Source organism: Magallana gigas, chromosome 2 (assembly GCF_963853765.1).
Source record: "Magallana gigas chromosome 2, xbMagGiga1.1, whole genome shotgun sequence".
Classification (NCBI taxonomy): domain Eukaryota; kingdom Metazoa; phylum Mollusca; class Bivalvia; order Ostreida; family Ostreidae; genus Magallana; species Magallana gigas.
The window spans coordinates 22,557,530-22,580,680 of NC_088854.1; the positions used below are offsets into that span (position 1 = coordinate 22,557,530).

Sequence of the window (23,151 nt, forward strand, 5' to 3'; positions counted from 1 at the left end):
TGATACAGGTATATTATGTACGAATATTCATATATCATTTTCATCATCGTCTATAAACATAGTGAATAGTGATCACTGGAATTCATATTTTTTTACTACGTTCCCACATTTTATTCATGGTTGATATTTAAGAAAAAGTGAATGAGTGGTTTTACAAGTTTTACATTTAAGTGCGCACGCTTGGTGCCAAATCCTAAATCTAAGACAATTCACCCCCAGACAGCCGAGAGAAAGGAAGAGTCTATCTCCTTCTCCATATATTATCTATTCCATAATAGTGATATAAAATATCTGTCATTTAGGTAAGTTCATTTACCGCAGTTGCCTAAGTTATCTGTTGAAATAATTAATTATTTAAAACGTAAATTAATCATATTCAAATATCTTAAAATATATTTTATGCGTGAATCTAAGTTGTGTGAGTGTGTATCTTATTATATTCATTTCTGTAATAATTATTGTTACAGATCACCATAAATTCTATATATTGCAAAATATAAATTACAAGAACCCAACAGCTGAGTTGTTCATTCTATCAACAACAACGATTTGCGTCAACATCAAATTGCGGCTGTGACATATATATTGTCAGTAAACTATATCATTGGTATATTGAATGCTGAAAATGATTTGGTCACTCGGTACAGTTTTATTGGAATGCCATAATTTTTAATTACATGACTTAAATCTCTTTGTAAATAGGAAAGTAATACACTTGCAGACACCAGTGTAAAATTTATATATATGTACAGTATATTGGGTATTCAAAAACTCAAAATATATATGCCCAATAGACTCATAGGTCCAGCATGTGTATAATTCAACAGTCAAAAATCGTTCAAAGCAATAATTAATCTGCTTGATTTAATTTGTTATTCAATTTGTGTAAATATATTGATAAATAAGATTAATCATACATTCACCATTAAATACACATACACACTTACTTCTTGACTTCACATTGTAATACTTTTTCTTCAACTCCTCCCATTCCGTTCTTTTAGTGTCGAACTGTCTCCAATAAAGGAAATGTCACGGTGTGACATCGTTCAATCTTTCGGACTATTTTTAATTATTGTGTAAATTAACTTTTTCGGACTTTGTGTTAATTGCTACAAAAACTTTTCATCTATTTCGACAACTGTTTTATAAACGTTATAAATTCCGCGCAGCATTAATCCCACCTGAGGCACAATCAGTGATGGACAGCTAATCTTTTAATTGACTTCTGTTTATGTTTATTGACACTTGATCTTTCATCTTATTAATCTTTTTATGTAAAATGTCATGATTTACTCGATCAATAGCTGTTTGATAACTAAGCTTACATCTGTACTTATGATGTTAGTCCTTCATTGTGTTGTTCCATTGTTCATTATATATTATTCTGAATTGTAAATTATAGGCAGTTGGAACCAGACCTTCGCTGCTGATGCATACCAAACTCACGTAAAAGTACATTTCATGTCAAGTCTATATTGAAGTCTGAAAACTAAAACGCGTGTTGGCTTGTTGGAGGTTTCATGAGGCTGGGTCCAACAACAAGTAGAATAAGCTCACGGTTGGCCCAGTATTAGTACTGTACGAGAGAGAGAGCGCCCCGTAATAGAGAGCCTATTAATGAATGCACGCGGAACTATAAACACCATTGACCAAACTGTAAAGAAAAACTAAAACCAAACAAACTACGAAATGCATTTTGAATGTACGTAATTGTTGTATGCACACAAAAATACAATTAGGGCTCTATATATTTGCACTGAAGTGCGGTGTGTGTGTGTGTGTGTATATATATATATATATATATATATATATATATATATATATATATATATATATATATATATATATATATATATATATATATATATATATATATATATATATATATATATATATATTTATATATATATATAAATAAAGCACTGAATAGAATCAACAACACTAGGCATCTTTAAAGTGTCGGATCTAATATATAGATACTAAGCCAGTAAACTGAATATAAAAAGCACTAAAAATGGCTAATGACACGAACAATAGAAATTGTCAAATTTTCGGGACAACCAAGAAGAAGGGACTGGTTGTCCCGAAAATTTGACAATTTCTATTGTTCGCGTCGTTAGCCATTTTTAGTGCTTATATATATATATATATATATATATATATATATATATATATATATATATATATATATATATATATATATATATATTGCTAGTGAACATAAACGTAGTAATTGACGGCACGTACGTACAGCTACATTGAAATAAAAACGAATTCATCTATTCCATGTCATTTACAAATTTAGTGTTTATTACACTTCATGCGCGGATCCAGAAAATTTTTCCAGGGGGGGTCCGAAGGATAATTGTGTTTGCCAGGGGGGGTCCGAGGCATATTTTCGCGATAATTTTACTATGTAAATTTAATAAATTTTCATTTTCCAGGGGGGGTCGGGACCCCCCCGACCCCCCTCTAGATCCGCGCATGCACTTTCATGTTGCCTAATAACTTATGTTCGTATCAAAACTTCAATAGCTACTACAAGTATATAGACTAAGCGGCTAAACTGTAGCGCTACGGCAAATTCGGGTTGGTAGACAAGCGCTGTACATAGAAATTTGCGGTATTCTTGTAGATCTAGTTTGCTTATGACAAACACTTCACATATTTTTTTTAATTTCAGATATTTTTTTTTGTTAATCACTTCTTAAGATTTACTTACGAGTTCAGTCGGTCTGCAATTTTTTGCCACTCTCTTTTTTTTTTTTTATTTCCCTCCCCTTCTTAATCCCATACCCCTTAATCGACCCAAATAGCAGAGTTGCTCTCGCTTTTACTTCCTCAATGAGGGCAATTTCTTCGTCAACCCCCCAATTCAATCGCAACTTCTCGGGCCTTTCCGGCAAGCTCGGAAAAACACCTCGAATGTATTAACATCAGCGGATGTTAGAATTTTATACAAAATGGAGTCGCTTCCCATTAAAATAAGTATCGGCTAGACAGTCTTGTATGTCTGTGTTATATTTTAGTTTGTTATACTTTCATGTTAAATACTGAAATCTGATTGGTTAAGACGCAGTTAATAATATTTACTATTACCCTCAGCGTTAGCAACGCACTTGGCAACGGGTAACATTAAAAAATGTTACATGCGCGAAAATTATGCGCGTACGGTTCGCTGTAGAATTCACGTTATTCCTATATAAAAGCAGTAAAATTTTCTTAAAAATTTTAAAAAAGGCATTCAGTATAACAAAATAAATAGTGCCTGTTTGGGAGGATAACAGTTGAAATTGACACCCCTCGAAAACCATTGTCAACCTCCGCTTCGCGTCGGTTGACAATGGTTTTCTCGGGGTGTCAATTTCAACTGTTACTCTCCCAAACAGGCACTATTTATATAGTATATCGTTTACTTTAATGAAGTATAGCTCACATCTCAACAGATCGTAAAATGTGTTCTATTTATTTCAAGTTTTACAAAAAGGGGGGTTGTCATGGACGCCTAGTTAATACATTCGAGGTGTTTTTCCGAGCTTGCCGGAAAGGCCCGAGAAGTTGCGATTGCCCCCCAATTCTGCCTAGTTTCTTTTCCATTACTTTTCCAAAATAACAAAGCACACGATAAAATATGCAAAACCCGTGTTTATTTACACGTAACTATAAATGTTTCTTACTTTTCTGACGCAGAAGTGCTCCACTAGAATCCTTTGAGTCATTGAAAAAAAATGCGCGAAAACCGTCTCACGAGAACGTAAATTTGAGAAAATTCTCAACTCAAGTCTTGAGAATTACTCAGCTAAGAATATTCTCAAGTGGCTTTATGACGGTGATTTTGAGAATATTCTAAGCTGATTAATTCTCAAGACTTAAGTTGAGAATTTTTTTGAGAATTCTCAAAGTTTTATGGCGGCAGACCCAGAAGTTACTCATAGTGTTGAAAATAAAGGTGTTTATGATAGAAATGAATTTCCGAAATTTTTGTCGGTTTTTTTTTTTGCAATATTTAACCCCCATGGTCGGGTGCCATTAAAAAAATGTATCCTAATTTATTCTTTTGAACAAAACTTATCAAAATATCAAAGTTTGTTTAGGGGCAGTCCGGTCCTGAAGGATATCTAGGCCAAAAACCATGCATAAATATACAATTTTACTGAGAGAATGCTGTTTTAGCCGACTTTGAAGATTAATTATAAAATAGCAAGAACAATATGTTAAATTAGGTTAAAAAACAAATTCAAAAAAATTTGAAATATGAACAATAGAAAATAACAAAAAAACTTTGATTTTCAAAAGTTGTTAATCGCAATATTTAGATCCTTTCACAAGTATTTTTAGACTTTCCGCATACCTGCAGGAGTTGTCTTTCTTCATTAAGTTTACAGAAAAACAAAACGAAAGTAGTTTTTCTAAGTTTTACAAGTTTAGTAAGTCTTCTTAATATCACGTAAGTATTAGCATTTAAACTTATCTATTTTATATCTAACAACAGTTCTTAATATCCCATTACATTTCAGCTTGTCAGTCCGAGTTCTAAACCGTAGCATGTGCTGTTTATCGTTGGTCACCGACAGTATAGTTTAATTTCAGTGTATGTACACATGTACATGAATGTTCACGCACGTATTATTGATTTCATATCATTTCATATTGAACCCAATTTGTAGGACGACTAGAATAATCCTAAACCACCTCAACAAAAAACTAGAATAAATTTCAAAAAGCTGAAGTTCACAAGCCTCAAATTCATTGAAGATAAAAAACTTGGAAAAGGGGTGGATTATTGTCAACTTTCACTGTCTCGTGTTTCTTAATCAGTTTTGTATGGTGTTCCGATGGGGCCACTTCGACCTTCGTACTTTCGCCTTTAGGTCGATGATGCAGATGATAGTAGTATCGCATCTTCGCCTTCGCAACTTCTCACTTTCGCCATTGCATCTTCGCGCTTCGCCGTCGCATCTTCGCACTTTCGAACACTTGATGATCATCCCAATCCCTTCCGTGTTGAAATTTTAATGTGTTTTTTTTTATTTTTTTTGTTTTTTTTTTGTTTTTTTTTTTTTGAAACGTTTTATTGAAACTCTTTTACATTTTTACATACATGGTATAAAAAAAATTAATATATAGCGTATTATTATGCAAAATAGTTATATATGATAGAGAAAGTAAAAAGAGAGAGAAAAAAAAGACAGACAGGCAATATCATCATGTACATCAAACATAAATCAGCTATTGTATATTTTATTTCTAGTACTAACTATAATAGATTTTGGGTTTATAATTCATAAGTTCTATGTAATAGCTAATATATATGCTACCTACAGCAAATCACAAATTGCTTTCCATTCTCTTTCATATTCTAAATATTTGCAGTTTTTTAATAACATAAATTTCTGAATAAGGAATCTGTCGGCAATTATGATACTTAAACCAAAAAAGTCAAGTTTTTGGATAGGTTTGAACTTACAAGAAAAAATGTATTGTTTTACAATAAGTATCAATAAGTTCTGAACTCTGTATAATTTATTATTGTTGTATTTACCAAAAAGTATGCTTTTTTTATCAAAAACAAAAGAGACATTATATTTTGTTAAGAACAGCTCTTCAATTCTATACCATATATCCTTAACTTTATTTATAGATACGTCAATGGCTATAAACACATCCCAACTTGAAAATTGCCAACGAGTCGAAGTACAAATATGATATTTTTGATTTTGGATGTGTTTATTATGAAAGACGGTTGATTTAAACGGCTGCCAGAGAAGATTTGGATGAAAGATGTTAATGTTCCTTTGTTTAAAAAAGGGAAGACGACTGCACTAGGGTTTTCGATAATATTAGAAAAAACACAACATAGTTGAATTTAAAAAAGGCCATTTATTAAAAAGTTAAAAAAAACCCCTGTATATATTGAGACGAGACTAGAAAAAACAGCTGATACATTTTTCAATATAGTTGACAACATATATAAACTGACCCCCTCCATAAAAACACATTAAAAGTATGGCACTGATATGCCAATCATCAAAAGAGGGTGGGATATACAAAATATTATTTCTAAAAAAAAACCCGCCTATACAAATTATTAAAAAACCACAAAAACTAAAAACGTCAATTACATGAAAAACGATATATATGTACAAAAAAAATGAACTTAAGGTTGAAGATGGGCGTGAATGGAAGGTTTTCCGATAAAAAGATTTGGATAAAAGTACTGTATGCCCTTGATGTGAATTTAGTAATTTGGACTTCTGCAATAATATACACACTTTTGTCAGCAAACACGATTTTCTAGTTGAAAAGGCATAAGGGCGTAACTTGGGTGGCAGGGGATAGTTTTTTTGGTCGAGGAAATGTGAGGCAGATAGTGCTCATATATGAGAATCGATTTTTCAGTGGATTTTTAAATTTGCTAAAATTGGTTTGCATGCAGGGGACACACGGTCCCGACTCTCGAGAATTTTTAAACATTTCAGAATAAAACAAGTACAACTTACATCTAGCACTATAAAGAATAGTCAGAGACGGTCTCAAAGTTCTCTGAAAAATTGTCCTTTTTTCACATTTTCACGGGTCCAGAACCACGCTCCAGTCCCAAGCAACTGCCATAAACTATCATAGCGTTGGTAGCTTAATGTATACCCATGCAAATAATCACCAATTGATGGGGGGTCAATCACCTTCTTTTTGAGTGACATTTCGTGTTCTGAACCCACCCTACTTTTCAAGCACAAAACCAAAAGTGAAAATTTTGGCCACAGTTTCGTATTTTCATTCCATATATGATGAAAAGTGCTACCAGTATTAAAGTGTCATATATCAATGAAATTGACATGAGCTCCTCTATCCACAAAATGAATGCAATAAATATTCTAGCAATTTATACCCCTCAAATAACCAGCCAAACCTTGGGTTTTAAAGCCCTTAGAACCTAACGATACCGAGATTAATACAGCCCAATGAATAAAATTAAATTAATAGAGATTTTCCCATGTATGAAACTAATTGATGATGGAGGTACAATGCTCAAAACATTAATTATCGCGAGGGTGGTTAAAATCAATATTATTTCAAAGTAAATCTGTTAAATTTTTAAAATAAATAGTTGATTCTTTTAAAGTTATGACCGACAAGGCTTTTTCTGGGGTTTTTTTTGGTTTTTTTTGTTTGTTTTTTTTTAAACTTTTTGGATTACGCATGGATCAAGTAATATATTATAATGGCGGATCTGTATAGTATTCAAGATTAGTTTATTGTAGCAATGAAGAAAAAAAGACTGGGATGGGGCAGAAAAACATGCTTTATATTATTAGATAAATTAAATTGCGTTCATTAGGTAACATACTCGCATTTTATTTTTTCAGGCGGAGTGCTTCCTTTGTTGATTTTGACATTATACATTGATACAAAATGTCATACGGAAAGTACGAGTATACTCCTCTCCCAAGGCACATTGAGTCAAGGCACGATATAGACCCAGACAGCCAGGTTCCTAAAACCAATATAATGATCCATTATATATGTACTTTTTACCATCGGTTTTGTCATTGGATTTTTCCGTGAGTATTGATGCAATAAGAAACACAAACATTAACATACTGAATTTAAGGTTGTAAGCACAAAAAGAACTCTCTCTCTCTCTCTCTCTCTCTCTCTCTCTCTCTCTCTCTCTCAAGATTTACAATGTATTTCAAAATAGGTATAAACATTTTTTTGATTACAAGGTTTAAAAATTGGCCTATCCTACACACATATACATTTATATACCAACACGTTTGTAAGAAAAGGGAAAATCACACAAACAACATGAGAATATACAATGCTATAAAGCTAATTTTTTATAAGTTATGGAAGTATTTAATGTTTTTCATATAGGTAACATATTTGCTATGAAATGCAGAATAATATGTCATCAAAATATTTGAATTCAGTAAAGATAGCTACAGCAAGTATCAACAGATCATCTCATTTAGATATTATAGTTACATGTAATTCTACTGTGCAGAAAGAATGATGAATCAGAGGTGCCAGTTTATTTGATAGCACATTAAGTAAATAGAATATAAATGACACTATTAGATGAACACGTATTCCAAATGTGTATTTCACAGTAGGACTCTGAATCTCAAATACACCAAATGTCTTTTTTTCTTTGAAATAGGTAAAGTACAAATCATTTAATTTCACCTGAAAAAGCCAAGTGTTTGGTACAAGGGTGTCCTCGTTTAAGAAAAAAAATCAACTTGTTTTTCCTGGTCACCTTAGAATGCAATATCCCTAGTAAACATATGGTGTTGTTTGTTATTTGAATATGGATTTGATAATGAAATTAAAATGAAGATATAACCTCAAATGCAGTAATCAGCCGACTAGTACACGTTTGTTGATTATTTTATTTCTCTACAGTGAAGGATGTTTCAGAATTATTGCAAGGATTTTAAATATACGGAATAGACTTGGAGCAGGACATTCAAAGAGGTATTGCGTCCTTTAAGCAGACGTGTCTTTACAGCATTTCATTGCATCATTACATATATGTATATCAGATATTTAATATGGGCCTTTTAAGCCTATTGACCCCATTCATATGCATTTTACCCTGCGATCATTTAAACTATGTAGATCTATACGAGGATATATACAGAAAATATTGTACAAAATATGAATAGAATATAACGAATAAAAGAAATTAGGAAAACGAATTCGAGCTGTAAATAACATAAATAGTATCGTTTATTTGTAAATACAGTCTTTTGTTCAATTCTGTGTAAAGCTCATTATGTTACGAACAGTTTTTTCTAAGCATAAGAGTAATACTGTAGACTAGGTATTAAATTTATGTGCAAAAAAGCGACTGAAAACTGATTTGCGAAAACTAATTACCGCGGTCAAGAAGTCGTTTATTTCCAACAGAGAGTAATACTGGTCCGCGTCAATGAATATCCGCAGGTAAATTTCATGGGAATTTATTGCACCTATATAATACTTGGTTTACAGTACTTGGTAAGTCAAGTTTTTTTGTTCGTGTTCCAGGACCAACGAGTATGAAAATGAAATGACAGAGTTACAGACATTGAAAGAAAGGTTAGACAAACGGTATGATGTTTGCATGTTGTTTATGAATAACCTAGAATCGTATCCTTTCCATTTTTAAAAACTCTTCAGTGGCTATTAATAATAGGCTTATTTTGAAACTAGGATAAAACTACTTTGTTTTACACCCAAAGCTCTCTGAAGCCTCTATGGCCATTTAAGAACATTTTACTTTATATCATAACGGTGCATCATTTTCATTTATGGTTTGTTGAAAAAAGTGATAAAACGTCATCGTTCAGACTTCATATTTCCATAAAGAGGAAGTTTCATTAAAATGTGTTTTTTTTTTACCAACTTTTTTTTCTTATAAAATAACATCAGATTACTCATACTTTAAATTTGTCGCGGTATTTTTTTGCCGAAAGAATTATGGAACTGCTGTAATAAATATCAATTAAGTTTAATTAAATTTAACCCCCGATTGCTCTGACACATGTAAGGTGAAGAAATAGTGGAGAAATACACTCTTAACAGTCTTTTACAAACACGATTTGAACGAGTTCATTTATTCATTTATTGTCTATGCACATTTAAAAATAACCCAACGCTATGTATCACTGAATCAATTTCTGCTCATTTTTTACATTTATGAATGATGATAAATTTAAATCTGACGTAAGCCCGTCTGTTTCACTTTCAGCAATTCCTTCAAAAAAGTTTTGAAAGCCGCAATGAAATGTTAAACACTCTTTGGAATGTACTTTTCATTTTCTTTTTGATCGATTGCAAATGCGTCTAAAAATCATTGGTTTAAATGCTGTGAAATGATACAATCTGCAGACTGTTGAAATATTTACTGTCACCCAATAACAAAATAACCAAAACAGTATGAATTCGTTTGTCAGGGTGGAAGAATATGCGAGGGAAAATGAAAGACTTAAAGAAGAGAATGAGGAACTTATTAAAAGGTATAAAAATAATATATCTAAATAAAAAGCTTACTGTTATATTCTCTGTGATTACAATATTCAATTCAAACAACTAATGTATTTTACCCATTTTTTGAAACTTGTTATGGTGTTATATAGAAAACCTAATAAATCGCTGCCTTAATTTACCAACGACAAATGTACTTGCATGAATAATTATTAAGATTTTGAAAATGAAAACAGCTTCACGTGATCAATGTTTGATATAAAAATTTCGTATTTTTATCATAAGTATGTATTTCCGATCCTGTCTGTCCGGTCCACTTCTATAAAGTAAGTTGTTAAGGGGAAGATTTACAATATACACACAAAAAGTAAACACTCAAAAGGAACGTTAACTATGCAAAAGGTCAAGAAAGTTAAACCAGAGTATGTTAAATTTATTAAATAAAAACATTAATTTCTCTAATACCATACATAAAAAATAAATGAAGTTTTATTAAAATACCATCATGTTAATTAATAAGCGTGTATATCAAAATATATATATTGCATGCAATAATTTGAAGCAATGAAAAAACGTAATGCCAGTTTTGAGAACCCGTTTTCACGCGTAAACTAAAAAACAAAAAAGTGATAAACGTCGTTTGAATTTGATTATTACTCGTTACACTAAAAACATAGTAAAGTTTAATGATCAATCCAAGTATTTTAGACTTTAACAGTTGAACTATTTTATTTCTGGTAGAATTAAAGAACTGGAAAATAATTTGGAAGCATCAAACAAAGATAATTTACGGTATGTTCCTTAAATATAAAAAATACGTGAAAAATTATTTTGATTATTTTAAAACATTATTATAATATTTTGGCACAAAATAATATTGCTAATATTTTATATTTCTTTATCGTTTACAGATTGTATAATCAAGTGAGAGATCTCCAGAAAAGGTGACATTTTACTCTCATTTGTGATAACAATTAATGTTTAGGTCCCGTAAGTCATTAAGGGACGTGTTAATACCTGAGTATGCCTATTGGCGTGCGTCGTACGTTGGTCAAAATAAAAACAATATAACATTTTTTTATATTCTTATCTAAAACTACAATGTCAGTTTTAATGAACCACGTTTTTTTTTACTAAAAAAGGAACATTTAAATTAATAGATAAATTTAATTAAAATTGGTAAAATAATTCTACATCATAATTCATAAAAAAAATCATTAAAATAAATCAAATGAAAAAAAAAATATTTTATCAGCTTGTACTGAGCATCTAACAGATAAACAATGAACATGGTTATTATTAGTATAGAGGCCTGACGCGAAATTGTCAAAACTGTGCCAACGGATTAGTCATTTTGGTTTCTGGGCGAAGCCCTATTGAATTATTTATAGTAAAATTAAATAATTTCTTTGATAAAAGAATATCTTCTACTACTGGACATCTAAAAAACTGTGAAATGCATCAACCTAGCTAAAAGCGTTAGTTTCTGATGCAGAGGTATTTGGGGGAAGCTGACTCCTTTGATTATGAATTGACTTTAATAACAACATTAAAGTGTTCCAAATTTTTTTTTTATATATATACCAGTTTGACATCTGTGACAGCCCAAACAACGTAATAAAACATCGTGTTTATTCACATAGTTATACAATTGATAAGTAGTCATTTTATGTCTGATGGGGCTCTGTTGGTCAAACAGTAGTTATATATTAAAAAGTATAATTCTAAATTTACATTTTATGATTCACTGATTGGTACAATTTTATGAAAACTGGTCACATTAACCGGACTGAATAACATACTAGTACTCAACCGTTTTACAACCAATGGATACTTTTTGTTTCAATTAAACTCTTTTATCGAACTCGCTTATTTGATACTCTAGTACATTATAATAATTTGTTGATTATTATACTTCAGCTATTCAGTACTTGCCAAAAGCTATGAACAGGAAAAAGAAGAGAAAGAAAAAGCTCTTACAAGGTAAAACGGGCATCCTGTTTATGTTCTATTTATTTTATATCTCATCTTTAAATGAAGTCTTCTTCCGTTTTAAACAAATAATATACAAAAGGTTCACTGTTTGTGGCATGATAACTTTAACCTTTTATCCTCCTCGTCTGTGTTTTGGTGTTAAATATACAAAGGCTCTCATCATACCTGATAGAGAAATCTATAAAAAAAAAATGAATATCATTTCGTTTTACATTTTCTGCTTGGAATTTGGTTTTAGATTGAGCTCAGTGGCTGGTGAAAGATTGCGGTTTAATAATCCAGCAATAGCAGATTTGTCGGATGAAAATCGCCCCAACAAACTGGCTGAGAAGTTTAGCGAGCTTTACGACAACGAATGGACAGAATTTTATGAAAATATGGAAGGAACCGGGTCTGAAGAAGAAATAATAGGACAGATTGTACAATTGTTAAAGGTTTACAAAATCACAACATTTTTCTAAGTCTAGTTAATTTTGGAACTAGAGAGGTCACGGCAATAAAGTTTAAAGCTATATTTATTTGATTTGAATTGATATATTTCAGAATTTCCTGAAATATTCAATTTGTTTCTTGGACTTTGAAGATTGAATTTTTTTTTTAGATATTTGGTACAGTACTACGCTGTAGGTAAAAAGAATACCTCAGATGTAGTATATTACAGTAAATTTCTATAAGATAAGACGTGCAGTAAATGATGAACAATATTTTGCAGAAAGTTTTAAGAAAATGACACGAAAATGAAAAGTCATTAGTTTCAATAAATGTGTGTGAGTCAATAATGTGTTTTGAGTAGTTTAACCTTTTCATGTTTACGGTGAATTTATAATCGAATTATTGATCCTCAATTTTAATTCTTTTTTGTAAATACTCATAGTATTCTTATTCAATGTCATTTAAGAGATGTATAAATCTTATTATAGACCATCTTCACAACGTCAAGGCTTTGTGATTACAGAACTCCACACACAGTTTGTGTGGAATTCCGTTGTGAAGATGCTATTAATCATGATAATGAGTTTTTTTATACGGCGTATTTTATGTTAGTCTTTATGTTATCCAGTAGTTCATTCTGATGGCATATCTTAAATAAAAAAGAGTAACCTTTCTTTAAGTTGCAAATAATGCAATGCAAAATATATGTCAAATGACCTAGGATATGATCAGATAGATTGTTGGGTTTACTTTCATTGAATATATATATATATATATATATATATATATATATATATATATATATATATATATATATATATATATATATATATATATATATACACACACACACAAACACGTGTATTTTAAGGACGCCTTTGACATTTGCAACAAACTAGCTCAAAATCAACGCCAAGTATTGACCACTGCTATAGCATACCCCGCAAATCCAAAACCCCAAAAGGTATTGCAATTACTAAGACATATTCATTATGATTACATGTATAAAGTACAACTTATTTGAGAGTTTTAATATAGTTTTTTGTTTTGATTTATATAAAGGCAATTTAAAGATATTTGGACGACACAAACGCACACAAAGAGCACAATTATACCAAAAACAGTTCATGCCGTTAAATGTTCTGATACTTTCAGACTGACAATCCTCCAGAAGGTGTTATGTCCAAAGTCATTGATTTTCAAAAAAGAACTGCGTCACTAGCTTTTCAAGATGTGGAGAAAATAATTGTGAGAGTTGACCTCAATTTATGACATTATAAAATTTTTAATATCAATGAAAACCTTCATTTATATTTTATTTTCTTGTAATCTATTTGCATTTTTATTGAAAATTTTTAGCAAGAAGAAAGTACACATCTGAAGAATAACAGCTCCAAAGCAAAAGGTCAATTTGTTGAGAAGTGTTCTCAGTTATGCTGGATGATGGCCATCCAAGATCCTCCAATGTTTTTGGACTTTGGACCCCAAAAGGATTCCGTAATCGACAAAAATGTATTCCGACTGTATACGAAAACAGGAGAAAAAGCCGATTTTCTGGTTTGGCCTGCCGTTTTTCTTCATAAGGATGGACCAATAGTACAAAAAGGTGTTCTGCAACCAAAGTGATCCTTTTAAGTCATTTTTAGTACAAATGAAAATTTAATTTGGTGACAAAGGTTAATATTTCTTGCAATTTATTATATTCATTGTAAATAAAATCAAGTTTGGAAACAAATGTAATTGTATAATTACATGTAGTACGTATTATACTGTGTCATTGTAATATCTCATTAGCCAAGATGATATTATGTATAAGTATATGTGTGCAGGTAAGGATAATGAATATAAGAGTTGTTTCACAGATTGTAATTTGCATTTGTGCACAACAAGGTCACCGAGTGTTAGGTGCCAATATTGTTAATCATAATATATCCATTAACATGTCCAACACCCAATAAAATGGTGTTATAAATGTCACATCAGAATTTGGCACTTGTCAATATCCCTCATTTTTATTTTTTTTCTGATCTTAGTGCTGGGCGCAATATTTTCCATGAGCATTAAATTACAAGTATTGGATACAATTACATTGAGCAAAAACTCAGAGCGATACAAATTATAAAACTAGTACTGTGTGATGTTAAATTTACTTCTGTGGAAAACTTTGGATGACAAATAATTAAGGGTTTTATGACACATACCAATTTTTGATAAACTTTAAAACGTTTGTATACTTTATGCTGTGTGATATGTAATACTGAGAAAGAAACAAGAAATCAAATTTTTAATGACACGAAATGATACATATTAGAATATCTTTTACGTGTATTCATTTTAAAAAAATAAACAACGAATGAGCAATAGTTATGTACAACAACGATTTGAATGCAAGTATGGTTTGTATGTAGAAATATCCTATGATTAAAACTTGATTTTAAAGTTATGAACGTTTCTAATTTAGTCTTTAGTCACTAAGGTCATGTATGTTGCAACCATATGTATGAAAAAGGGAGGTTTTGGAGGGTGTATTGGCTCTTTACTAAGTTCTAAAATTTTTAATTGTTTGTGCATTTTGAAGTCTCTTAGACTGTTTCCCTAAATATTAAATATTAAGTAAAAAAAACTTCTGACTGAAGACAGAGTCATAAGTACAGTGTATTTGTTTTCCTCATCATGTCAAGAATTTTTACACCTAGAGTTGATAATTTTTTAAAAGTTTTAATTTTTCGTTTCGATAAAGTTTACTGTGGTTTCAACAATATTCGTTGAATACCAATTTTCGTGGATTTCGTTTTTAAAAGTTGATCCATGAAATTAAATGTTCATTGAAATGAAATTTCTATTAAAATTTTGTATTGATGGGGTTATTGGCCACGAATTTTCATATCCTTGAAACTGATTTTCACTTTATCCATGAAAATAAAAATCCTTGAATATTAATGAAACCACAGTATCTTGCTAAAAAAAAATAATATATATATATATATATATATATATATATATATATATATATATATATATATATATATATACTTATATACTTCAGCTAGAATTAAAGTTTCTATTAAAAAGTGTACAACTGCAAAAGAAGAATTTCATCCAAAACGGGACTAGTATTTTTTTGTCTTTCACACAATGGCCCTGAAATGTAATTATACCATTAAAAGAGTTGTCGAAAAATATAAAAAGATGGTTATTAAATGAATATGATATAGAAATATTTTGTGTCTTTAAAACAGGATATATATATATATATATATATATATATATATATATATATATATATATATATATATATATATATATATATATATATATATATATATATAATTCCCTTGAAAAAAAAAGCCGACAGATGTGTATGCAAAATCCGTTAAGGTGGAATAACACACCTTGAAAAAGTCACTCAAATTATCAGGAAACTTTTTGATAATGAAAGATATAATGATAAATAAATTGTACAAATGTCAAATAAGCGAAAAAATTGCAGTTTGGGGATAACAAATGAATATATAAAATCATTATTATAGTAAGTAACAACAAAAACCCCTGCGAAATTCGAACTCGGGACGTACGGATCAGAAGTCCGACACTTTATCCACTCGGCTATGGAGTAAGTTAAATGCTTTAGTCCATAAAATCCCCTTGATAAAAGGAAATGCCGTTTCGATCAGTGGTCAGCCATTTTGTGATGATGTGTTATTCCACATTAAATAAAGACAATTCTATTTTCAAAACGTATTTGTATCATTAATAGTCGTTCCCATCCCGAAATACAATACCAAAATGTGTATTATTATTAATAGGCATGCAACGATGCATCGTTTTGCTTTTTTATTTAAATCATAAGTAGTTGTGAACTTTGACCATGAATAAGTTTGAATTTTAATAATTTATTCTATTGGGAGACTAGGTAGTTTGTTGATGATAAAACTTTAACAATTATGACCAGGATGCTGACACCTAATGCATCTTTACAATATTAGTGAATACTTTATAATTAATGGTTACTTCAAGGCTCCAAATAGCAGTCAATCTCTGTACCAGCGCTAGATCTATAACATGATATAAAAATGTAGGCTTGTTTTTTTGTTGTTATTCATAGGATTTCATATAATGTACACATTTATTTATAAAGTAATAAAAAATATTTTGAAAAATGATGCACAAACCAAGAGTTTGAAACGAAAAAAGTATCCGGTGAGATTCGAAAACCTTGGGGCTTCCATTAACTACACAAAGTATAAAAAAATGAATTGATAAATCGAGAGTGAAAAAATCTCACAATTTGACAATACCGATGATGGGAAAGATATTTAAGAACTGTTATTAAAATTGTTCTTACATAATGAATTTTATGCACTGTAGCTTAATCTGACACTCTAATTTTAGCAAGACCAATGAGACTGCAGTACAGAGAGTACAACCTCATTTTTCCAAAAAAAAATTTTTAATGGGCTCTAGATCAATATAAAAATAGCAGACGGACGGAAATTTTCAACTTCCCCATTTGTTAATCTGTATTTGAATGTAACGTACAAAGTATAGTAACAAACTTAACCTAACAAACTTCTCTTTTTAAGTTAAAAAAACATGACAATAATTAAACTTCCTTATTTTTTTTTTATAACATCAAGGTAATAAATATGCCAATCAATGTCCTTATTGTCCTGAAGCATTCGTGTTTGTATTTAACTATACAATATATTGTGATTTAATATAGTTTAAATTGTGATTGGTAGCGTTTGATATCATTGTCTATCTGCGTTTTACTGATTGTTATCACACACGGTACACGTGACTTTAATGTTTAGTAGGTCAGTCAGGCTGGCACGTGAAAAATCCTATTGATAAAAAGAAAGTAAAGTCTTAAGCAGAGAGGAATAGGCATTCAAAGATGGCTGAATCAGATATGTATGTAATTATCAATATTTTCATCTTTTCCTACTTTATCATTCAAACGTATTATTATAAAACTGTTTTAATTTGTAAAAATCAGTCAGCTTTATCAACGCATCTTGAAATATGTGTATACTTCTGATTCTGTGTTCGAATATTAAATATATCTTTAATATTGAAATTAATAGCCCATTGTTTTTCTTTGTTTTTATCTGCTGATTTCCCCAAGACCTAATTCATCATCATATTGTATTTTTAAGGGTTATTGTTGGGAACAACTCGAAAAAGTTTTGTAAGGACCTGATTGAGACTCTGGATAACAAAGTCTCAGAAATACTCGAGGAAATCAAAGATTGTCTTGTTGAAAACCCAACACAGTGTGAACATTGGGTGGTGATTGTAAATGAATCTTTAGAGGAAAATGATGACGAATCAGGATTTGTTATGGTATCACATTCAACTCTGAAACAGATGACAGATGATATATTTATGCGTTTAGATAATTTGCAAAGGTAAAGTACATGTATATTTGAAAAACACATGAGTTGAAGGCAGAAACGTTGCGTAACGAAACTAACAGATTGATATTAAAAAACGATTTATAGTGCAATCATGTTTTTGTGTATATATCCGAACTAACAGTTCACAGACATTGGATGCCAATAAACACATGTTGCAATTGTATTTCTTGTACTTTTTGTGCGATCGATAAGAGTTGTTTGGAAGAGGAAATAAACACATGTAAATGTACACCTGAGTGCATATTCTATAACGATATTTTTATGTCTAGTTCCTCTTTCAACATGTTTTATTTGATTCTGTAAAATATATTTTTAGTTCTTTGTATTTTTTTCTCTCAAACTTTTGTTTCTATTGTTGATAAATATAGTGAAACATGTCGATGGGCTACACTTCTATAATAACACATAATTTATCCCCGCGCGTCTTTGTTTTGTTTTTATGTTTTAGTTGTAGTTAAATTATGCTTTTTTTTATCTTGAAAGTTCTATTAACAAGTACATATCCAGTCAAAAGGGAAAAACAAAAGAAGAAACTCTCAATAATGAAATCAACAAAAATGAAAAACTTCAATTTCGAATGGAACAGTTGGACAAACAAATAACCTTCTTCGAAAAGGAAGCAAAACGACTTAAGGAAAAAGTTTCAACATTAGAACTGCAAAAAGAAGGTCTACTAACAAGGTATTGCTTAGATAAATGACATTTATACTAAAGACCAAAATTTATAGTATCAAATTCAATGATTTTTTTTCCTACCCGAACGCTCATTTAACATCTTGCAAAGGCTCAGTGAAGTTGCTGGTTTGCGGTTATGTGATAACAACCCCAATATACAAGATTTGTCTGACACTAAAAGACCTACGAAGATCGTCGAGGCGTTCGGTGAGTTGTATGATAACGAGTGGACAAATGCTTTGGAGGATCTGTTGAAGACACAACATTCAGAGCGAGAAGCAATTGATACCCTTGCTGGTATCTTAAAGGTATGACTTGAACCCCTGGATAAAGATTCGATTATTAATGATATTTATTCCGTTTTTAACGTGTACTTAATCAATTTTTTCAGTCGGTTTTTGAAACGTGTAACACGTTTGCGAGGAGTCAACGAATGGCATTATTGAGAGGAATGGCTTTTTGCGGTTCATGTCCGGAAAACGACCTTGATGTAAGCAAATAAACCAAAGTTTGTTTATGTTCATATAAACGTTGATTTCAAATTTTATTTTAACATTTTGTTTTGAAATCTCAGCAATACAATTCATAATTCAAAAGCCTTGCTGTCTACTTTTGCCCAGTGCAATGTATTTCATGTATACACAGATTCCTATTAAAATCCCATTTAACATTTGGAATTATAAGTAATCTTTTTAACTTCTTGATATTAAAAACAATTTAATAAGGTGCAGTGTAATTGATGTTTTTGCCATTACCAGTATTTATTTTTCGAAAACGATTATGAATTGAACATGTAAGTCTTAATCCCACTGTAATATGTAAAATGTATATCCTAACAAAAAACAGTTTAATAAGGTACAGTGTAATTGATGTTTTTGCCATTACCAGTATTTATTTTTCGAAAATGATTATGAATTGAACATGTAAGTCTTAATCCCACTGTAATATGTAAAATGTATATCCTAACAAAAATCTCAAGGAAAGAACGAATTATTTTGGTACATTTATGAACCGCTTAAGCAATGTGTAATGGCAAAGGGCATTTAGTGTTATGTCTTATTACCTACAGGCTTTATCGCAGGGTTTGAGAAATAAAATAAAAACATTGCAAAAAGACAGTGCAATGGATGTTTATCCATTTGTGAAAAAGGTAAGTGAAATAAAACATATCGACAAAAACCGTAGAATAATACTGATAGATAAAAACTTCCCAATCGTTAAAAGAAAAACGTACTCTCGTTGTAAAAATACTGTGATGATTTATTTGTTTGTTAAATATTTTTTTAATTTGATTTGCCTTTATTTGTCCAGCAAGTCGATGAACGAATTAATTATGCCAGCCTCGATAAAGAAGTAAAAGAATATGTAGATCGCTGTGCAGAGTTATCTTGGTTGATGAACGTGCAAGACCCACCTCTCGTGTTGTACTTTAAGGCAAGGTCCGGCGATCCTGTAGACAAGAAGAAGTTTAGTGTCTATACCAAAAACGGAAGTGTTGTAGATTTTGTCGTATGGCCAGCAGTGATGTACGAAAATGAGACGTTATTTAGGAAAGGCGTGTTACAAGCAAAATGACATCAAACAATTGAACGAAATGTTGCTTAAAGAGACAATACAGGTGAAACACGTGTGTGAATAACTTCAGTTTTACCTATTGTATCGTTAGGGAATAAGAAATAACGTTGATTGTAACAGTTGAAATACATAAATATCCCTTTCACATACGTAATTAACGTAATGTGAGCTTCCGGAAATTTGATTTGCGGACTTTGACAGTAATTGACAGGAGCTGAAAACTACAAGAGCTTCGTCCGACTACGGTCATCATGATTTACGAGGTTAAAGGGACTCTCTTAATCACTTATCACTTTCTCGTTAATTTATAAATGGTATACTAATATTGGTTCATTTTAAAATGAACAGACATATATATGTCAAATAACCCTCAAGGGGTCCCATTTACACAAAAATATATACAAAAATGAATTTAGGTTGTAGCAACTCCTATCATACACACGCAAAATACATTCTTACAAAATAATAATTGTGGTTATTTTAAAAATTATTACCTGGAAGAAGTAGAAAAGACATTTCTATCAACAAACATGTCCAGGATAATCTTTGCGAGTCCTGCATTTGTTTTGTTTACAATAAATACGCATGGGTAATAGTATAGAAGGCTGAACCTCGTAACACGTTTCGATGTAGATACATGTATGTATAGGTTATACGTAATTATTAATTTTGATGAAATAATTAGGTTTAATTCATGGAGAACTTTGTAATTTTCTGAAAGTTTATGCATCTTCTATATGATTTGATGATACAACCTTACTTTTAAAAACAACCGTATCACTGTAGCTCACACAGACAATTAGGGCAATCTTACATGTATATATTCATTTTGGAGCCTAAACCTTAGCATTTGGTGGTAGAAAATCAAAAATATGGCAATGGTCCCTCTTTTCTTCAATGTGACTTAACAAAACTATAATTTAAGTACTCGACTTAGAGATCCCTTTTAATTTGTTTACAGTTCTTAGGCAACTTTATAATCCCACTACCAGACTGAACCTTTGCTTCGTGATATCTTAACTATAGATAGCTTAATTCTCTCATCGTAAAAGTGTACATACAGTCGTTTTACCCGTAACGAACCAGTATGCGGTTTCGTCGTGCATACGACTATTATTATCGGAATTCCAAAGTTTTTCTTTTTTGTTTAAATCGCGTTTCTTTGTCCTTCTAAACTGTGCAAATATCAAACAACTCCACATATTGATAGAATATTTATTTCTGTATTATAATTACCTAGCTTGGATTTTTAAAACCTTAACTTCGTTTTTCACCAATAATTTTTCTAAAAATTATTCCATACTGGCAAATACTCGTTACCGGTAAAACGACTATATAAGGAATTCATTCAAATTTAATAGCAGAAAGAAGATTATTATAATACTAGTGTTCTTTGTAACCTCTTGGAGCCAGAACCCCTGTTTTTGGTCTTTCTAAAAATCACGCAATATATACGAAAAACCATAAATGCATAACTAAATAAGCAGTCAATTTCAATTTAGCAGAAGTAAAAAAAAAATTAAAACACTATAAATACAAGCACGTAGCATTTTTTGAAAGTGTGTGTGGGGGGGGGGGGGGGGGGGGGGTAACTCATTCCAAAATAAAAACCAAACAAGGGAAAATGTTATTTTCCAAAATCCTGATAATCCTAACTCGGGGGTAAGTATACTTTTAACTTCAATTTCACTGTTCATTTCCTTATTTTCAATCCAAATTTTTTATCGTGTCATTTCAATTTTTTGTATGTAAATTTACGAAAAATCTTTGGTGCGCCAAAAGTTGGCCCCTGGCCCCCCTGAAGCTACGTGCCAGAAAAAGTCATACTTTATGACCCTTTTCTCCCAGCCCTGATGTCAGATACCCTACCCCGGAAGTCAATATATTTACAAATTAACTCTATGACTTTTTTGGTCCTCTTTAAAATCAAAATCCTACATCTGGGGACGCAAATAGTACAGTTGTTGTATCGGGATTTATGGTGTACATATTTGTGAATTCAAGTTTTCATTAAAGTTTTCATTAAAGTTTTGGCCCTGTCTGCAGGGCCATGAAATTTACCATTTGTAATTATATTTCCCTTACTCCGTTGATGTAATACTAATATACCACATATATTAAGAAATGGCCATTCGGTTTTCCAGAAGATTTTTAAAATATCAAATTAATAAGGTTTGGCGACTGGCAACGATGGACGGATACCATTTGCAATAGGCACCTGAGTGAGTCAGACGCCTAAAAAAAATTGCATTGATTTGATCCCAAAAAACACTTCATTTTTTTAATGCGTTATTTTTCAAAATGCGTTGACACAGACTGTCATATCGTTTCTTGCAATCGCCATATTGGTGTATAACGTTGTTGCTGCACACAATATACAAAGATGTGAAAGCAGTACCCTACATCTCAATTGCAAGTTGTTAAACCTTCCGGTTAGCTTGGAAAGCTTATCGAACTTATTACTACATCACCGGATTTTATGTAGTAAAATGAAGTCATTTCTCATTAATTTGTGTAATTTCGAATGTTTCTTCTGTGGTGCATTTTGGGTGTATCATTGCATTTAATGAAGCTCAGCTTAATTCTCTACAGAATATACAATACAATGTCCTGCTTTAAGTTTACTAAAAGAGGAGAGTGGGTTGTTAGAGACGCCCCAATCGCCACTTCTGTAAACAATGTTTTGTTAGAAATGCCCGGGAAGTTGACATTAATTGAAGCCTACGTCATACATTCCATTGTTGATTTTTTGCTTAATTGGAAAGCCCAAGAACTTGAGCAGAAAGCTTCTCCAGAGAGGCCCTCTGAAGGAGGACTTAGTAATATTTAATCAAACAATAGAGAAATTTACTAAAATACTCGTTTTCCAGTAAGAAAGAAACCAATCTTACTTTCGGGACGAGTATATCAATAAATACCCCTATTCATGCATGATTTTTCACCCCGTGAAAACTGCGTCAAACAGTTGCGCTTGAGTTTTATTTCATACTGAGGCAAACCCATCTTAGGGACTAGAAAAAACTAGGGCGTTTTAGATAAATTAAAGATTAATTAATATTCATTTTCATTCCTTTTT

At 31.1% G+C, this 23,151-nt stretch overlaps 2 protein-coding genes across 8 annotated transcripts; both read left to right on the forward strand.

The window, feature by feature from the left end:
- Positions 1 to 279: 279 nt before the first annotated feature.
- Positions 280 to 14,852, forward strand: LOC105348961 (ribonuclease Y). 7 transcript variants are annotated; one of them, XM_066075643.1, is made up of 12 exons: positions 280 to 302; positions 7,371 to 7,565; positions 8,413 to 8,484; positions 9,040 to 9,102; positions 9,948 to 10,010; positions 10,720 to 10,770; positions 10,890 to 10,922; positions 11,899 to 11,961; positions 12,212 to 12,407; positions 13,277 to 13,369; positions 13,561 to 13,653; positions 13,765 to 14,852. In XM_066075643.1, exons 2-12 carry the CDS (start codon positions 7,417 to 7,419, stop codon positions 14,029 to 14,031), a joined length of 1,143 nt encoding a protein of 380 aa, XP_065931715.1. In that variant the 5' UTR covers positions 280 to 302; positions 7,371 to 7,416; the 3' UTR covers positions 14,032 to 14,852. The 7 variants fall into 7 exon arrangements, with proteins under 7 accessions (XP_065931715.1, XP_065931714.1, XP_065931716.1 ...); XM_066075642.1 differs by lacking the exon at positions 280 to 302 and adding an exon at positions 4,361 to 4,450; XM_066075644.1 differs by lacking the exon at positions 280 to 302 and adding an exon at positions 4,361 to 4,450 and having other exon boundaries at positions 9,040 to 9,090.
- Positions 14,853 to 17,083: 2,231 nt separating this feature from the next.
- Positions 17,084 to 21,638, forward strand: LOC105333543 (uncharacterized). The gene is made up of 7 exons (XM_066075649.1): positions 17,084 to 17,319; positions 17,565 to 17,816; positions 18,309 to 18,506; positions 18,610 to 18,808; positions 18,892 to 18,990; positions 19,570 to 19,650; positions 19,812 to 21,638. Exons 1-7 carry the CDS (start codon positions 17,303 to 17,305, stop codon positions 20,073 to 20,075), a joined length of 1,110 nt encoding a protein of 369 aa, XP_065931721.1. The 5' UTR covers positions 17,084 to 17,302; the 3' UTR covers positions 20,076 to 21,638.
- The last annotated feature ends 1,513 nt before the right edge of the window (positions 21,639 to 23,151 follow it).